Source organism: Sphaerodactylus townsendi, linkage group LG05 (assembly GCF_021028975.2).
Source record: "Sphaerodactylus townsendi isolate TG3544 linkage group LG05, MPM_Stown_v2.3, whole genome shotgun sequence".
NCBI classification, from domain to species: Eukaryota; Metazoa; Chordata; class Lepidosauria; order Squamata; family Sphaerodactylidae; genus Sphaerodactylus; species Sphaerodactylus townsendi.
This window is the reverse complement of record NC_059429.1, coordinates 83,417,141-83,436,694: the sequence shown is the minus strand read 5'-3', so window position 1 is coordinate 83,436,694 and position 19,554 is coordinate 83,417,141. Positions and strand designations below refer to the sequence as shown.

Genomic DNA, 19,554 nt, shown 5'->3' with positions numbered 1-19,554 from the left:
ATGGTTAAATAAGACAATATACTAAAAAAAAAACACCAAAAATAATATTGCAGTGGGAATTCAGATTCAGGGAACTGTTGGGGAATTGCATTTTCATCCCCATAGATGAGTTCCCAACGTTTCATTAACAGGCAATATCACTCCTTGGATATTTTACTGGGATATAACAAAGCTGCCCCCCTCAAAAAATGCATTCACATTTTTAACCCACTCTATGCACAAAGGTTCAGAACAGGAAAGAAAAATAATAACACCAAAAGCAGTCAAATTTGTATGGCTCTACTTTTGTAGGTAATGAAAAGATCACACCCCAGCCCACTAATACATTTCTCCTTGTAAGGTCTCGCTTTGCTCTCAGACTCTGACACAGACTCTGAAGGAAGGGAATTGCAGAGCAGCCACTAAAAAATCTCCTTACTGCACATGTTCACCATTTGTACAAGACTCACCGAGACTACCACTAATTGATGATGATTATGACAAGAACAAAGGAAAGGAAATTTCCTAAATACACAGGCTCCAAGTGGTTACAGCCTTTATAGTTTGAAGAGCTACATTAGAATTATGCACATTTGACTATAGGAAGCTAGACTATAGGAAGCTAGATGTTTGATAGATTGCCATAACTGCATAGTCTAGCTTCCTATAGTCTAGATTCTGAGTGCCAAAGGTTCGCCACCACTGGACTATAGGAAGCTAGACTATGCAGTTATGGCGATCTATCACCAACAGGAGATAAGTAACCACACGTTCCATACCAGTTAAAGCGGAAAATCCATTAACTTTCTAGATTTATCTAGCCACAAAATTCTAAAACCCATTAATGACCATTGCAGTTCCAACTCTGAAAAAAAAGCATGTTTTCTTATAAATGAAATAAAATCAAGTAGCATTACTAGTATTCATGTGGTTTAGGCTGCAAGCCAGATTACCCAGCCAACCCCAGTAATGTGAGCAGCCCCCTTTCCCAGATTACAAAAAGCTATCACAATTTACTTCCTTAATCTTGTCTCAGTTTTACTCCAGTTTCCCAACACTGGTTTCATATGTTAACATGTATGTTGTTGCGGAATCAGCTACTGAATTGCGGGCTCAAAGGGCAGCCCCTACTATCAGAAAAAAATACTTTTTGTTAGAGTATGCATATTATAAAGTATGCATGTCATCATTGTGATATATAGTTAGAAAAAGGAGATACAATGAATCTCTTGTTCCTCCTCCATCACCTAATTACCCCTTATCAAACCTAGTAGCAATAATGGTTTTTGCAAAGATTAGGATGCATTCCATGGTAAGTGCAAGAAGTAAGGAAAGGAAAAATGTAGGCATTTGTTTGAAAGATTAAGAGGAAAACCTTGTAGCAATTTTTAAAAGTTTTTTAAAATGTCATGCTCTGCTGAGAGTTTATCTAAGACAGCACTTAATTTTTAAACATTTTATATTATTACACATAATTATTCAGCAAATAGAAATGTACCAAGAGGAGATAGTTTTGAGCAAATTTCAAAATGAAGCAAAAATGTATCAACTTCAAAGGCCTAAACACAGGATTAGTGAGTTTCCAAATCTGCTCCCTGAACCCTCACCTCCTGGTTTGAATCTACACCAATCAGTAGCATTTATGAAGAAGAAATTGGAGCTTTAGAAGTATATTGGATTTGACAAATAAATTTCAGGTCCAACTTGGGTTCTGAATTCTGAGCCAGAGTAGTACAGATCCAATTATTTGGTTTTAGAGTGGTTTCTGTCTCTAGTTTTTCATGTCTGATTTTCAGTTACTATTTTATGGCTTAACTACAAAATACCTAAAGCAGTTTAGACTGAATAGACTGTGTGCACACACCTACAGCAAAGAAAGTTTTCAATTAATCCCAGGTGTGTTTGGCCATTGAGAAAGTTTTGCCACATGAAGAAGAAATGGGAGCTATAGTGGTGAAAAATGCCACACTTTAGAAACCTAAGAATGATCACTTTGCTAGAAATGAAACTGCCAAATCTGCTGTTGTCAACTTGAAAATGTTACACGGATATAGTTGAGAGGGGATAACATTCCCTTAAATTTCCAGCTGACCAAAAAAATTGCCAAAAAATTGGTATGGTTATAGTCAGTCAAGATTATGTTTTTACACAATAGATGAGCAGCTGTTTTCCTTCAGCTGAAAGTGACAGACTAAACTCAAACAATTTACTCTCTTCACATTAGCTTCCGACTCCAAAGGCAGAGCATGACTTTTTTTCTGAGTGGGAGCTGTGCATTCCTTTCAAAGCATCATTTCCCCAAGACTCTTCTCAAGCAGTTTAGCTGCTCTGAGCATAACTTGTTGGGAAAGAGTGTGATAAAAGTTAAATAAATAAATAAATAAATTAAACCACATGCAAGAACTATTACAAAAGGTTATTCATCTAATTGTTCCAAGTTCCCTTGACAGAAGCCTACAGGAATTTAGGACCCAAGAAAATCTACATGAATAACCAATTCTTTCAGAGTGAACATGTGCAAAAGTTAAAACAGGGTCACTTCAAAAACAATGAAATGTTATCTTCAAATTGCTTCTTTTCATATAGCCAGGAGGTAAATTTACAAGAGTAACTTTTATTTTTTACAAAACTGATCATTATTTTCTTCTTATTAACATGGGAGAGTATGCTATGCTTAAACACAAACTCAAATTAAATTCTATAGAAAATTTAAAGCTATACATGGATCTGGAATAGAAAGCTAATTGTGATTATATGCCTTCCCTTTATCCATTTCAAAAAATACTTCCCACATGGATGGGATGGAGGAAATAACCTTCATCAAGATACAACTATTAAGTATATTCTAAAATATATTAAAATATTCTTTAAAAATCATGTATAAATGTGTTCCAGCTCCTTTCCTTTATCCAAAACAGACTCTTTGAAAAAGTCTGCCCATTATGTTTATATCATAAAAATGACATTTTCACATCCCAGATTTAGAAGTGTGCTAGATTTTTAATAGGTAATCAGAACAAGGGAACCCACTCTTGCATCCCCCCCCCCACCTTCCTGTATTTGATCAGAATTAAATGCTGAACAAACAAAAAAGTAACATATGGTTAGATTCTTCTAGTCATAATTTCTGTCTTCAAAGAAAAAACCAAAACACACACACACATACTTTCCCTAGTTCTAGACTGGATATTCTTTAGGCAATGTCACTTCCACACAGTAGTTTGCCCTCTGATAAATCTATCATTCTTCTATCTACAAAATAAGACCAGCAGAACCTGGTTCAGCCTTTGAACCAGACAAGTCCTTCCCTCCCAATTCTTTCCCAAAATCAGTTTCATGTTCACACAAGAGACAGAGAAAAGAGGTGGTCTGGCATTTCATTTTTTCCCTTAAATATCTAACCAAGTCCAACACAAGATATAAAAAATGTAATCACACGATTACAATTAATAACATTTTTAAATGTTCACTCCTCATCCCATGCATACATTCTTAATTCACCCTGCAATATGAAATGGCTCCATTTTGAAAGTTATTTTCATCAAACACTTAAACATAGTTTGTGCATAAAATTGTTAAAAATAAAAAACACATACTTGGTGGATGAAATGATTTTTCCAGATGGTTCATTATTATATAATTGTAATTTGGAAAGACAGCCAGGAATCACCAAAGCCATAGTCTGGTGTCAGCTCTGTTAAAAAGGGGGTGAAATGCATCTGATAGTTTTCTTCATGTGCTTAGCCCAGCAGGCCGCCCAGTCAATACCAATGGGCTTTTGAGTACTAGAAGACCACTTTATTTGAAGGTCTACAGCCATTAAGTCTGAACAAGGGAAGGAAAGGATTTCTGATTGCCATCTCCCCACAGCAAGTCGCAAGTTTTGAAAAGTAATAAATCTTGCCTTTGCATACACAATACTACTTGGGAGTGTAGGTAGACAGGAATATACCAAACACTCCCTTCTAATATTTATTCTTTGAGGCATTAGGCTACACTTCAGCAAAACTTTGAAGTGTTTTATTTTTACCCATGAACAAAGAAGGCAAACAAATTTTTAAAAGGTAAAAATCAAAGATTTCACAACTACTAAGGCCAAAACTGTACAGCAATTACAGTGAGACTTGCAAACAACTTAAGAATTAATAACATCACCTTAATTCCAACACAACTACTACATTAGTAGACTCTTGTGTTATATGTAAAGTTTTTGTGAAACTAGAAGGGAGATTTATTGCTCTGGAAAGCGGGAAAAGAAAAAGTATAAAAAGAAGTTCCTCATTTGAACAGAAGTAGATTTCTGCAAAATGTTGAATGAAGAACAACAAATTAGCCATCCTTGTACTACACTACCCTGACTTGGATAGCCAAGGCTAACCTGATCTCAACAGATCAGATCTCAGAAGCTAAGCAGGGTCAGTCCTGGCAAGTACTTGGAAAGGAGACTTCCAAGAAATGCCAGGGTTATGCCATGGAAGCAGGCAATGACAAACCACCTCCCAGAGTCTCTTGCCTTGAAAACCAGTTAGATGATTGGACAGCTAGGTGTGTGGCATGTGTGTGTGACCACTCTTTTGTCCTTGCATCATACCCTCTGGAATTTGATCAAACATCTATTGCATTTCCCCTACTTTTCAGAATTGCTCTTTAAATGCCTTTACCCCCTCTAGCTAGCAATTGCTCTGCAATTGCTATATAACATGGTGTAGTGGTTAAGAGTGGTAGACACTAATCTGAAGAACTTGGTTTGATTCCCTGGTTTGATTCTCCACATGAGCAGCAGACTCTAACCTGGAGAAACAGATAGGATCCCCCACTCCTCCACATGCTGCCTGTGGGGTGATCTTGGGCTAGTCACAGATCTTGCAGAATTCTTTTGGTCCCACCTACATCGCAAGGTGTCTGTTGCGGGGACGAAGAAGAGGAAGAGTTGGTTCTTATATCCCGATTTTCTCTACCTTTTAGGAGTATCAAAGCAGATTACTATTACTATCACTTTCCCTTCCTTTCTGTCTTTACAGACTTCTTGTGAGGCAGGTGAAGCTGACAGAACTGTGATTAGCCCAAGGTCACGCAGCAGCGTTCATGTGTAGGAGTGGGGAAACAAACCCTGTTCACCAAATTAACTACTATACCAAGACAAGGTAATTGGAAGCCATTCCTCAAAGAAAAAGAAAACATTATAAAACCCAACTCCTCCTTCTTCCATGAGCCCTTAAGCAATCATATCCGAGATATCACCAAAGATAATTCCAGAGCAGTTGCTGTGAAAATAAACAGGAGTCTTGTGGCACCTTAAGGACTACTTGTTTACAGCCTATGTTTTTATTGTTGGGTCAGCTTTCTCAAATGGGTCCCCACTTGGAAGACTATAGTGACATACAGAAATTTATTGAGGAAAAAATTGCTAAATAGTAAGGTCAAATGGCCGTGAAATGCCTGAAGCCCCCCTTCCCGAAAAACACAATTGAGTTAAATTCTTTTAAACTATTTCAGAATGATTACTGCTGTACACCTCCCCTGCCTCCGTGCAGCAGGATTCTTCATGTAATTATTTCATTCAGGTTTCATTTCATGAAAGAGGTTTCATTTCATGAAAGAGAGGGAGCACTCCTTTAAAAATTTGTCAACAATGCATGGGACAGTAGAAGTTAGCCACACTGATTACTAACATTTCCCAGATAAAGCTAGCATTAAATGGAGATAGGCTGCTCAACACTGTCTTTGTAACAAGACTAGTCAGGACCATACTGTCCTTCCAATAATTTGAAGATTTTTGTGTCAAGGCTGTAGATACCAAATTGTGTTGACTATCAAGCAAATGAAAGAAAAAGAGTAAGGTTAATCTCCTCCCCAGATGTTCTCAGCAGCGGCTCCTAGGGGAGTCAAGAGCAGTCAATGGGCTGTATGGCTGTCTTCAGCGCAAACTCCGTTACCCTGATTTTTGGAGGATTCTTCCCTCCCCAATCCTGTTGTATTGAATAGATGATTTCTCATCACACTGCCTTGATCTCTCCAGTTTCTGTTATGCTATTTCTTTCTAAAGATTAAAGACGATCTGCACTTGGGAAAGTGAGGTTCTGGAGGGAAGGACATAGCCACCAAGTTAAAAACTCATTAATGTGCAAAGACTGAAGTCTTTTGAATCTCGTTACAGGATGTTAGCACACTGGAGGTCTCTTGATGTTCCCACAGCAACCACTGTGGGAGTTCCCAGACGCTAGGCAACCCTCCCATGACCCTGGCTGACCTTTCCCCTCCTGTGACCCTTGCCACAATGTAAATGCATGCTATTGAATCCCAGGACATTTTTCAGTTGGGCCCCACCACTGAAACGTAAGGATTTTCCTTTAACACCATCAGATTTGGGAGAGAAAGCTAGGAAATGATTTCTCCATTCTTTTCATTCTCTTCAGGAGGAATATGCGGAAGCCTTGATGGAAGTTGTTTCTAACACGTTACTTTTTGGAAAGAGATAGGAGTTGTTGTCCCCACTTCCCCAAGGGCACGTTCAGAGCAACAGGATTACAATACAGAAACGTCATGTTTACTGTAGCTCAGGCAGCTTTCAGACTACAGATATATACATACTCTTCTGGGCCAAGACATCAAGCAGGAATATGAATAGACACTCCAAGGCTATTTTCTAAACACATGCAGGGATGAATATGGCACTCCAGAAGATGTTGGAGCCACAGTTCTAGACCTAGGTCGCTTAGAATCAAGGGATCTTAACCCTAGATCTCAAAAAGTACAGAAGTCACAACTCATTAAAACTATTTTACTGAGTCACACCTGAGTGATCAGGATCGCAAAATGGATCCTGAGTTCTCGAATGTGTTCCACCTTACCTACCATAATCAGTATCACAGCTAGAGAAAATATGCTTTCAAGCACTTGCCCAGGCAAAGGACACAGATCTATTGATAACACTTGGACAACATGAGAAATATTTCCTACAGTGGCAACCTATTCTAAGAGTAATCCATGATATAGATTTTTAGGCACAATTAGAAAGAATTAGTGGCACCAGCAAGCATATTAACATCTAACTCCTGGATAAATTAAGTCTGATAATTTTCAGGGATAAAACTGGCCACCAGGGAGCTGGGCACTCTTAACCCAGCTAGTTCTGTTTGACTGAGACCAGAGTACTTCTAAGCCATTCACTAAGGACCAGTTTAAGTACAGTCACCAGTACAAAGCATTGAATAGCTTTAATTTATGAAGAGCTTCATGTAACACTCTCCTTTTTGCGCATATACAACTGTATAGGAAGTAGCTACATGTAAAGTAGAACCATGGTTACAGGTTTGGGCCCTCAGTCACATTCCCAGCATGCAGCTATGCAATAAGGAATATATAAATGTTGCTGCTTCTGCATGTAGCACCAGTACAGATAAATAGTCTCTGAAAGCAAAATGGAGTAGTAATTTGAAAAGAGAAGAAGAGTTTTGGATTTATACCCCGCCTTTCTCTCCAATAAGGAGACTCAAGGTGGCTTACAAGCTCCTTTCCCTTCCTCTCCCCCCAACAGACACCTTGTAAGGTAGGTGGAGCTGAGAGATTTCCGAAGTACTGTGACTAGCCCAAGGTCACCCAGCAGGAATGTAGAAGTGCGGAAACATATCTGGTTCACCAGATAAGCCTCAGCCAGGTGGAAGAGTGGGGAATCAAACCTGGTTCTCCAGATTAGAATCCACCTGCTCTTAGCCACTACACCATGCTGGCTCTGTCTGTGATTATTTTATTTTGCACATACACACATGTGTGGACATGTGCACATGGCAAGCAATTGTTTCAGAATGCTTGTAGAGGTAGAAGTGAATAGTATTTACACTGTCATGGTTTATTATTTTTACCAAAATTCATTAGAAACCAAACCACAACCAACACTGGCCAAAACTCACAACCCAATCACAGGCTAGGTACAGCAGATAAGATAGGGAATAACAGTAAAAATGAAATATCAAGGTTGCTTTCTTTTCCTGGTAGCAACCATTTTTTTCAAAGTCTGATTAATATCAAATTGACAAGGGCAAGACAAACAGTCATTGCTGAAAGGGAAGTTACATGGGGAAAGAGGTGGGGATCCACAGCAGTTGAAATACCATTTCAAGCTTTCGGAGGACACAGAAAACATCTGGGCATATGGTAACTTCACACTTTCAACACCATTTTCCTCTGCAGTAAGGTTTTGAGTGGATTGATATGATCTAAAAAGAAGCAACAGATGGAAACTTAACATGTGTTTTTTTGTGTGCGCACACATGCTTGAATCTTAAGTTCCCGGATTCTTTCTTTAAACAAAAACAACAAAGAAGGTCTCACGGTAATTGGTTATCAATTTTTTTTACTGGAATCTCTGTAGTTTCCTTTAATAAGTGGAGATTTTTTTGCAATCTGTAAAGGAAACTGTCCCAAGAACAGGTGAACTCTCCAATTCATATATTGTACGGTAAGCTGCCTTGATATTGTAAGCCACTTTGAGCTCTGAATTGAAGAAAGGTAGACAATAAATATTTAAAATAAACAAATAAACTCATCTGCATGAAACAATCAAACTCTACACTAGCCCATCCTAAATTTCTTCCTTCAAGGCTTCCTGAATGCAACTTTCGGCACTTCCTCTCTTCCATTTCTGACACTCCCTTGCTTTTTCTAGCCTCAGGACCAAATGCAGGCTGCAGGTCACACAGCCTCCTCGTTCCTTTCATCTCTATTTAAACAAGCTCTTCAGCTCTGCCCATTGCATGGAAACAGACACTCCGTCTTGTTCAAAAGTGACGTGCACTCTCTTTTCAGTGCTGTTTGTTTCAGTCTAAACTCCTGTCAGATGCCTGACTTCTGACTCTCTCTGTTTATCTCTCTCTCCTTCTGTCACCTCATTACTCCACAGCCCAGCTCACGTTTCCAGGCCTTGTTTACCATAAGCTCAGAAGCCGGGCATACTGTCTGCCCATGAAGAAGTGGAGGGAATATGTTATACCTGAACAACAGCTGGAATGACCACAACAAAACCCTGCACTGTGATCTTCAAAATGCATCCTAAAACACGTGCCTTGAATAAGTCTTTTCAGCAAGACAATAACCTTAGCAGCAGCAGGATTCTTGCTGTAGCTTCTTTATAAATTCATTTGATGCAATTCCACAAGGCCTGCAAGACAAAGTTGTTCCACCAGGCTTATGGTTGAGGCAGAAACAGTACAATTAATTATCTCCACCAACTTCTGGCCTCTCTCTCTCCTACTTGCTCCCCTTCATCACCACATCGAGATTTTAGTTGCCATCTGTTTTAAAGGTTGTGTTTGTGTTTTTTAAATGCTTAATATGAACTGTACTTATTTATATGATGAAATCCACCCTGAGCCCATTAGGGGAAGGGCGGCATATAAATATAAATGAACAAATATAAAGAATCACTAAGATCATGGACTTTACCAGGACAAACAGAGGTCTGGAAGCCAGGCATGTCTTTATAATTCCCATTCTGATTCTCCTTGAGGTTGGGGCAAATCATTTTGCTTCTCTGAGGGAAGACCACTAACACATTGCCTTCCAACATGAAACAAAATTAGCAAAAGCTTCCAGTGTTTACTGGCATCGATAGAATGGCATCTGCATAAACCCCAGTTTTACCAGATTTAGCTTTTCAATATCCACACCCTTAACTGTAATCAATCTGGATTTGGGTGTAGGATCAGACCCTGGCTTAGAAGGTCTGTGCATACCAGTATTTTCCATGGATACCCCAGACACAAGTCCATTAAGTCCAAAAACCAGGGCCTCCATAGCCAATGTGGTGCCAATAGTAGCACTTCTGCCTTTTCCTTCCTGATATTCCTTGCCCAATAGAGCAAGAGGTGAGAAGATATATAGAAGGCCCAGTGGTCATCTCTTTCTCAGGCCATCCACCCCTTCTATCAGATGGTCTTGAAATCAAGAGGAAAAAAATGACTAACTTTGCATTTTCTCCCTGTTTGCAAATAAGTCTATGATTGGTTCCCTGAACCTGTCCATAATAGTGTGGAAGACAGAAGGATGAAGGCCCCATTTTCCTTGATCCATCTCTGTTCAACTAAGCCAGCCTGCAGTAACATTAAAGACTCCATTCATATGTCTAGCCCTTAAGCTGAGTATGTATTTCTTACCCCAATATAGAAGAAGGAGGGCCTCCTGATGGAGTTGGTGCATCTAAGTTGCTCCCTGGCAATTTACATGAGCCTTGGTAGTGCTGTTATCTGTCTGGACTAATACGTGGTACCCCTTCACTAGCTGCTGGAACATCTTCAAGGCATTCCTGACTGCCCTTAATGTTAACCTGTTTACACTGTTTCTGGCTTCTAAGACAGTTCACATTCCTTGGGCTACCTGGTCCAGATAGTGAGACCTCAGCCACCTTTTGTGGTGTCTGTGGTGACAAGGACCTGGATTATCTGCACAAACTTGACTCCTTGGACCAGGTGCACAGATTGAGTCCACCACCACAGTTATCTCCTCAACTGAAGAGGAAGAAAGACACTTCTGGACCTGTTTGTTGCTATTTGTCTCTGGAATGGAAGAAGTGTCCATTTCAGGGATCTGGCATGCAGTCTTCCCCATAGCACTATGTTGATGGTGGCCATGAGCAGGCCCAAAAGCATGGACAAGTCAATCAGGTCCAGTGATTATGATCTTTAGTCTTGTCTCTTGTGCATAATCGGCCTTGGGGACAGAACTAGGTAGACATCAGGACCTAAACAGAGCATTCTAGAACAAAGATGGTCCAGGAAATGGCAGATGAATTCTCAAACCTGGTATCATCTTTATCCTGAAAAGGGCGTAATCGGTAGTATTAGGGAAAGCCCTTGGCCTCCATCCCCTATTTGTTTGCCCCTCCAGGGCAACTTGTTGGCTGCTGTCCTTCATAAGTCAGTATACTGGACTAGTCAGCCAACTGCTCCGATCCAGTAGGACTCATCTGATATTCCTATGCACAATGTCTTATATAAAGACATAATATTTGCCAAATGTGATCAGATCTAGAATATTCTACAGTCCAATATTGAAAGTTCACCCAAAAAGTAGATGTATCAGAAGCTGCACTTTTTCCTTGTGGTGCCCAGCAACATATAATTATCGACTTTTGTTGAACTGCAGTAACTCCATAAAGAACAGCTGGATGTGGATTTACTGATTGTCATGCTTACAAATTGGCTTTTGATAATAGAACAAGTCCAAAGTTGCCTAACAAAAGATTGCCTTGAATCCTGAGACCAAAGTTCAGCATTCATCTTTCCATGTTTGTATCATTAGTTATTCCCCTTCTGGAAAAACCACTTATAAGCAGTCTCTTCTGTAGTTTTGCAGCATGTCGACTCTTAATTTTTCTTGCGGCAGAAGGAGACTCTAACTGAGCACGTAACATGTGAATGAATTCTACCCTTTTAGTCTTTCTTTTACAGCCCACTTGTTATTTTCCTAACTGTCCTTCTCTTGGTGCTGCCTTCAAAAATAACAGGCAGCCAGAGAAGGCACATTTGGGGTCTGAAGCACAAGGATGAAACAGGAGTTGTCAGACAGGAACAGACCAATGGCTCAGTATTCTCTTTACACAGGGTCTGACATGGGATTCTACTGAAGAAGGCGTAAATCCTTCATAAAGTACCTAATTGTGCAAAACTCTATATATGGGGACATTTATTACTGACCCCAGCTGCTCAGCTTGTTCTCTGAAGCATGAAGATTGATGGCACCAGTGGTTCTCATCTGAGCTAGTGTCACTGCAGATGCCATCTGCGTTCACAAATTTCCTTTGCCTTTAAGTACTGTCTTGCATCAGTGAGTTCCACAGGTTAATTATATGCCTTATGCAGTGCAGGCACTCAAGTGAGGGCAACAAACATTATTTGGGATAATAATCATAGCCAACCATCTTCCTTTATAGAGAAATTGCATGCCTAGAGGGACAGTTGTGGAAGACTCATTTCTAGCTTATTCCTAGCTCTCTATTTCCAAGAAAGAAAAGGACACAAGAATCCTAGCTTTTTTCCCTTTGATATTGCTACAAAGAGGTATTTCTGGGGGAGGACACAGGTTGCTTTCAACTGCTATTGTCCCCTACACATATTTTTGGCAATCAGTGGTACTCAGTCTCTGACTTGCAAAGATCCCTTTCACAATTAACACCAACCAAAAGAAGCCCATTTGCTTTCATGCCTGTCATCTGGCCTGCACCTCAGGGAAACTTGAAACTTAGCTGAGTGAGTATCACTGCTCTAGGGGTTCTTGGAATAGTTTACATTGGTCCATCTTAAGTGCATGTGTGTTCAAAAGCTTACACACCAGCATACTAGTGTTGCAACTGAAAGCAACCTCTTATACACATCCTTCTATTAAGAGAGCATCTCCATAAAATTAATGGACATTAAGCATAGGAAAAAAAGACAGCAACCAAATTTAAAAATTCATACAGATATGGGGTGGAGACATTGGCAGATTTTGCACTTGGTTTTTTTTAGGTTTGCTTCAGTCTAGCAATTAGGACAAGAGACTCAAGTCAGCATTTTTGTCTTCCAATCCTTAACCCTGGAAGGGTTGAAGAAGAGAAAGGGTCCCAAGTAATGTCTGCCTGAACTTGAAGGATTCTGGATTGATTTCTGTAGAGTTGCCACACATATGCATAACATTTTCCCCATAGGGATCCATCAACAGAATACTTGAGTCCTGCCAGCTCCTATTTAAAAGTATTGCAGAAATAGCCACACAGGTGAACAATATAAACATTTTTCCACTTGCGTTTCTTCAAGAGAACTGCTCCACAGAACAAGACAAGAGATTGGTACTTTGTCAATGCAATATAAATATGAGTATAGCATTTACCGTGTTTCCCTGAAAATAAGACAGGGTCTTATATTAATTCTTGCTCCAAAAGATATGTTAGGGGTTATTTTCAGGGGACGTCTTATTTTTTGTGCCCCGTGGGTTCAGGAAGGAAAAACAGAGCCCAAGGCAAAATAACACCCTGTCTGCCACACCCTTGAAAGGGCACACCCCCCATCAGGCAACACACCCTGCAAGTCCGGGCACTAGTGCCTCAAACACTTATACAGGTCTACTGGCTCTGTGTGTTGAAAAAGATCATCGTCTAGCAGGCATGGTCCTGCTTTTGGGCTATCTTTTAAGTTATGGTGAGCATTTTTAAAATTATGATTTTTAACTGTAATGCAGGTTTAACATGTTGTTGCCATCCTGAGCCCTTCTGGGATGTGCAGGATATAAAAATAAAAATAAAAATGAATGTAAAGGTTTTTTTAACAGCATACCCATGAGCCTTTGCTAAATATGCAAATTATTAATTTGTATATTTAGCAAAGGCTCATGAGTATGCTGTTAAAATTTTTAAATTCATTTTAATTTTTATATCCTGCCCATTCCAGAAGGGCTCAGGGCGGCAACATGTTAAACCTGCATTAGTTAAAAATCATAATTTTAAAAATGCTCGCCATAACTTAAAAGATAGCCCAAAGGCAGGACCATGCCTGCTAGAAGATGACCTTTTTCAATACAAAGATCCAGCGGGCCAGTGTGTAGCCTGTGTGTCTGAGGCACTTGTGTCTGGCCTGGCAGGGTGGGGGCTGTGCTAGGGAATCTGTAACTAGGGCTTATTTTTGGAGCAGGGCTTATATATTTCAAGCATCCTCCAACAACACTGAAAAATCATGCTAGTGCTTATTTTTGGGGTAGATCTTATTTTCAGGGAAACACAGTGCTAAAATTTAGAAGCCTAGGGAGAGTATCCAATAGCAGAACATGAACTATCGCATTAGCCCAACCCATGCAGCTTAACAGTGTTGCAGCTGCCACATGAAGCCACTACCATGTAAATGTCTTTCCCCATATGAGGTGGGGAAAGAAATGTAATGTTAGAATTAGTCCTAAATATCTCTTTTATGAAATAATTCAATGTCCTAACCAACTACAATATTAAGTGGCAGGTTCAACATGGCAGCACATGGTTCAGCCTCCAAGGTGTTTACTTGGCTACAAGCAAACATAAGAGCTGACCAGCCCTTCACTCACATTGCTAGTGGCTAGCCCCAAGACATCATGAAGATAGCCACACACAGGCACCTCTTAAGGAGGGAAGAACTGTGTCCTCTTTCATTCGGCAGGGGTGACTCAAAGAAGCATGGCATGCATGATTACCCTTCAGATCAGGGGAACAGTGGCTTAACTGCATGAGAAACGGCTGTTATTCAGGTAATGGATTTACAGTGCTCGCTACTAAAGTATCAGACACAGCAATTTTTTACAGCTTTCACACAGGAATTTATAGCTCAGGGAGGCAATCTCTCTATGAGGTTGGGTTCATTTCCTTATTTAGTACCTTAGGAGGAAATTTTATATTTTCTCTAAGATTTTGTTTTGAAATGTAACTTGCAATTGCATGTGCTTAGCCATACATTTTATCTGTGTACATGCAGGCATCATATAGAAATCATATGTAAATTATGTCCTTATTTAAATATGTTCAAGAGAAATACACATGCACAAAGGAAATCCCTACAGTGCACACACTTAAACTGTCCTTACATTCCATGTGTAATAACATGTATCTCTTCACATAAAAGAGAGTACCAAAAAAGACACAAAGGATAAAGTTCAAACAGAGAGATGTATTATGTAAGAACATATGGTATATGCAAGTGTGCGTATGCCTTACAGATTCATATAAAAGTTTATCACTATCCTGTACCTTTGGAAATAATATCAAAATGGACTAGTAGTCAAGGAAAATATTAATCATGCATTTCCCCAATTCAAAGCATATGAGTCTTGATTTGGAGGTAGGACTCATTAATAAATGTACAGAATGTCACCCTAATGAAGCACCTATGTGCACTTTCAGGTCTGAGGTGACAAAGTCAAAAGACAGCATTGTGCTGTGTGCACACAAAACAATGTAAAACTTAGTGTAGACAGGCGGAATCACAGCAGCACAAATACCATAACTGCTACAGTTAAGTCTACAAAGCAGATGAGACTGCACTTTATACAAAGCATAGTAAATAACTTGACCTTGCATTCTCTGGGCCTTAGAAATCATCCAAAAGTCTACTCAGAGTGCAGTGCCTATGAGATGGGTTGTAGCCTCACCCAGCTTTAAGCCAACTTACTCACACCACTGGAAACATGCAAAATGTGTAAAATGATTACAAAAAGCAGAATGGTCCACTCTCAGGAGACCAAGACTCAGTGGGGATGCCAACGAGAATTTATGGCAACAAGTCGGTGTATGTCAGACAGAAATATTTGCCTGCACCAGGATGTCAAAACACTGCCATTCACTTTTCCTGTGCTGATGCTTGGGGAAATGCTACTTGCTCAAGGTTGCCTTTTAAGGGTTCCACTTTACAAGCGAAAGTGGAGCAAGGGTTTAAAGAAGTCCCATCTTTCATCCGCAGCAATATGATGGGCCAGTCTCTTCACACAACCTGCTGCAACACAGAGGCTACGCAGAAAGAAAAGCAGGGTAGTGCTTTAAAACTAGTATTAGGCATAAAAATGAGCAAAAAGCTCAAGTTAAAGTATACTAGAGTATTAAGTTAAGGCCCAGTCAATGAATGTTCATAATAGAAGTCAACTCAAGTAGCACATAACTTCCATGAGAAAGTATTAAAACATGATAGAAAAGACTCTCTGGCCACAAGGGGCAAATGTGGCTGAAGAACCAATAGCAGCAAACTATCCCCATTTCCCACCCACGTGCCTCCCTCTCTCACACACACAATTCATCTCTCTGGTACCCCATTAAAAATGGTTTGGAAACCAATGGGGAAAAATGGGAACCTATCTTAATCTGTTTCTAAAGCAGGCCTGAACAGGATTCAGAAAGCTGAGCAACAGATCAAAGAACAAGAAAGCCCCTTCTACCTGCTGCTGCTGAAAATGGAGGAGTTCCACGGGGCTCATCTCTCCATTGGTTTCTCCGCTGGCTCCGCCCTCTCTTCCACACCCACCGCCGCCGCCACCTCCATCAGTTGGGTTGTTTAGATTGCTGACTCCGTTCTGACTGGAAGAAGTGGAACGTATTGTCTCAGAGGCAGATTCAACCATCATGACTTGCTAGCAGCACCTGCAAAAGGAAAGCGACATCACTGAGCAAAGATGTGAGCTGACAGTATTGTCTAAGATACACCAAGTGTCTTCCTCTGCTAAAAACTGGTCACTCTGTCAGAACTTAAACAGACAGATGCCCCTTTTTGAAATGGTCCTAACTCTCCCCAAAGCCCTCACAATATTTACATGCTTTAAGATTCCAGGGAGCAAGAACAAAAAAGAAATTTGCCACTGTACAGATAAGCCTACATATTTTCATATAACTATATCTTCTAGGAGTCCTAGAAGAAAGAACATGTAACTTTATCAACTCTTAAATGTTTTTTGTTGAGCAACTCCTTTCCAAAAGCTTTGAAGGAAGAGGACTAAAGGGTGACGGGATTATGGATGCTTTCTAAGGAAATGGTACAGTTCTGGTATCTCTACCTGCAGCCATCAATAAACAGTTTCAAACAAAATATTACATCACATCAATTAAGAAGTCCTAGGACTTCCCATGGCTGAGAGGTGGGGTATTTGTTCCAATTACAATACTGATGAGTTTCTTACCTACAAAAGTATTTCTTCAAACATGTTACAAAAAATCTCCACCATCACAAAAAAAAGTTTGCTTTGAAAGCTTAGAAGTGGTACCATATATACTCGTGTATAAGCCGACCTGTGTATAAGCTAAGGCAACTAATTTTACCACCAAAAACTGGGAAAACCTATTGACTCGTGTATAAGCCTAGGGTGGTAACTCCAAAGCAGGTGGGGACAGGGAAGAGCCGGGGTGCCTGCTCCCCACTGGATCACTCCCACCCACCCCCCGCCGCCTCTTGGATCCCCACAGCAGCCTTGGCTCCCCTTGGCTGCTCTGGCGTTTCCTTGCTTGCAAGCAAGGAAACATCAGAGCAGGCGGGGGCAGGGAAGAGCCAGGGTGCCTGCTCCCCACCGGATCTCTCCCCCCGCCGCCTCCTGGATCCCCACAGCAGCCCCAGCCCTTGGCTGCTCTGGCGTTCCCTTGCTTGCAAGCAAGGAAACACCAGACAGAGCATTCACCTGTTTTTTGGGTTTCCTTGCTTGCAAGCAAGGAAACCCAAAAAGCAGATGACTGCTTTTTGCAGAGCAGGAGGGGGCAGGGAAGAGCCAGGGCAAGGATGTAGGTAAGGGGGGGGTTCTCATGTTCAACCCCCCCCCATTCATGTCCGAAGCTCCACCCACCCGTTTGTGGGTTTTTAAACATTTTTAGTGTTTTTTGGTTTTGGGCCTGCAGAGGGCACATTGTTAAGCTAGCAGCACCAAACTTTCAGGGATTGTTTGGGGGACTCTCCTGATGATACTACCCAGGTTTGGTGAGGTTTGGTTCAGGAGGTCCAAAGTTACGACTCCCAAAGGGGATGCCCCCATCTTCCATTGTTTCCAATGGGAGCTAATAGAAGATGGGGGCTACACCTTTGAGGGTCCATATCTTTGGACACCCTGAACCAAACTTCACCAAACCTGGCAGGTATCATCAGGAGAGTCTCTTACTGATACCACCCAGGTTTTGTGAAGTTTGGTCCAGGGGGTCCAAAGCTATGGACTCCCAAATGGGGTACTCCATCCCCCATTGTTTCTAATGGGAGCCAATAGGAGATGGGGCTACACCTTTGAGGGTCCATAACTTTGGACCCCCTGAACCAAACTTCACCAAAACTGGGTGGTATCATTAGGAGATTCTCCTAAAGATACCCTAAAAGTTTGGTGCTGCTAGCTTAACAATTGCACCCCTGACAGCAGGCACCCCCCAAATTTCCCCAGATTCTCCTTTTAAATCCCCCCCCCTTCCACATGGATTTAAAGGGAGAATCTGAGGTCCTCAGTTTATAAGAAGAAGAAGATATGGATTTATATCCTCCCTTTCTCTCCTGTAGGAGGCTCAAAGGAGCTTACAATCTCCTTGACCTTCCCCCCTCACAACAAACACCCTGTGAGGTGGGTGGGGCTGAGAGAGCTCCGAAAAGCTGTGACTAGCCCAAGGTCACCCAGCTGGCGTGTGTGGGAGTGCACAGGCTAATCTGAATTCCCCAGATAAGCCTCCACAGCTCAAGCGGCAGAGCGGGGAATCAAACCCGGTTCCTCCAGATTAGAATGCACCTGCTCTTAACCACTACACCACATTGAAAGTGATGCTGTTTCACGGTGCTTGATAAACCACCCCAAAACAGCATCACTTTCAATGTTGTTTAACTGGGGACCCCAGATTCTCCCTTTAAGGTGGATTTAAAAGGAGAATTTGGACTCTCTAGTTTAAACACCTTTGAAAGCGATGCTGTTTGGGGGTGGATTCCAGCATCACAGTGGCTGCCGTGGGGGGGGGGGGGGGGGAAGGGATGGGACGCAAAATTCAGATTTTGCACCAGGCTCCATTTTCCCTCTATGCCTCTGCCCAGAGGGGAAGGCAGAAGGAACTGCCGGCTGCCGGCTGGGAGACCAGCTGATGGGGGGCAGGGGAGGGCAGGGCAGGGGAGTCTGCCATCCCCAGCCTTGGAGAGCTACTTTTATAAGCGCTAGGCTGGGGCGGGGCTTGGGGAGGCGTGGCCATGCCCTAGGGGTGGGTGGGGGTGTGGCCCCCCAAACCCTCCATAAAAAATCTATACCTACGTCCCTGAGCCAGGGCCACCCAGGATGCCGGGCGCAAGCCTATGGGGGGGCGCCAGCAGGCTCCTGCCCACCGCCGCCCATCCTTCCCCTAAAGCTTAAGCAATCTTTGGAGCATTGCCCTTTTAAGAGAATGATAGAGACACCCTGCCCGAGCAGCAGGTTCCCTGAAGCCAAGCCTTCAGAGCTGGCAGGGGAAAGGAAAAGATGAGTGGATGAGTGAGTGAGGGGAATGACGGGCGGTGGTGGCGGTGGGTGGGTGGCTCGTGTATAAGCCGAGGAGGGCTTTTTCGGCACAAAAACTGTGCTGAAAAAGTCGGTTTATACGCGAGTATATACGGTATGTACTCTTTTAAGCCCACTGACTTCAGTGAACTTAGAGGAGTGCAACTCTACTTACAATAGCGCTGTAAGTTTCTTGCTATAATGCACAGTTATATACAAAATCTGGAACTTGCAAGTATCCTATTCTAAATTTATGTTTATTCACAAAGAAACTGACTAGGCAATCAGAACTAATTTTTAAATGGTTCATCAACATGCAAGTGATTGGTTACAAGTCCAGGCTGCAGATGACCTATACCTTGGTTACAAGTCCAAGCTGCAGATGCAGAATAATGATTATTATTCTGCATCTATTTTTATTGCCAAGGAACTGAATTATTTACCTACAACTAGTTTGCTCCTACCTCATCTTCAGCACAAAATACTCTGCTTCAGAACTGTTTGTTTTGCTACTTCCAGAAGAAGTAAATGGCTGCTTTTGACTCTCTTGTCAATTATACACAGGTGCTTTGCCCTGCAGCAAGTCAAGGAGCAACAGTGGTGTAGTGGTTAAGAGCAGGTGTACTC

At 41.5% G+C, this 19,554-nt stretch overlaps 1 protein-coding gene across 1 annotated transcript in view; it reads right to left on the bottom strand.

The window, feature by feature from the left end:
• FOXP4 (forkhead box P4) overlaps nt 1-19,554 on the bottom strand; it is a 162,388-nt gene that overhangs the window by 99,793 nt on the left and 43,041 nt on the right. Inside the window, exon 2 of the mRNA XM_048497872.1 lies at nt 15,895-16,096. Within this exon, the coding sequence (XP_048353829.1) occupies nt 15,895-16,080 (186 nt within the window). The 5' untranslated portion in view covers nt 16,081-16,096. The remainder of the gene's footprint in view (nt 1-15,894; nt 16,097-19,554) is intronic.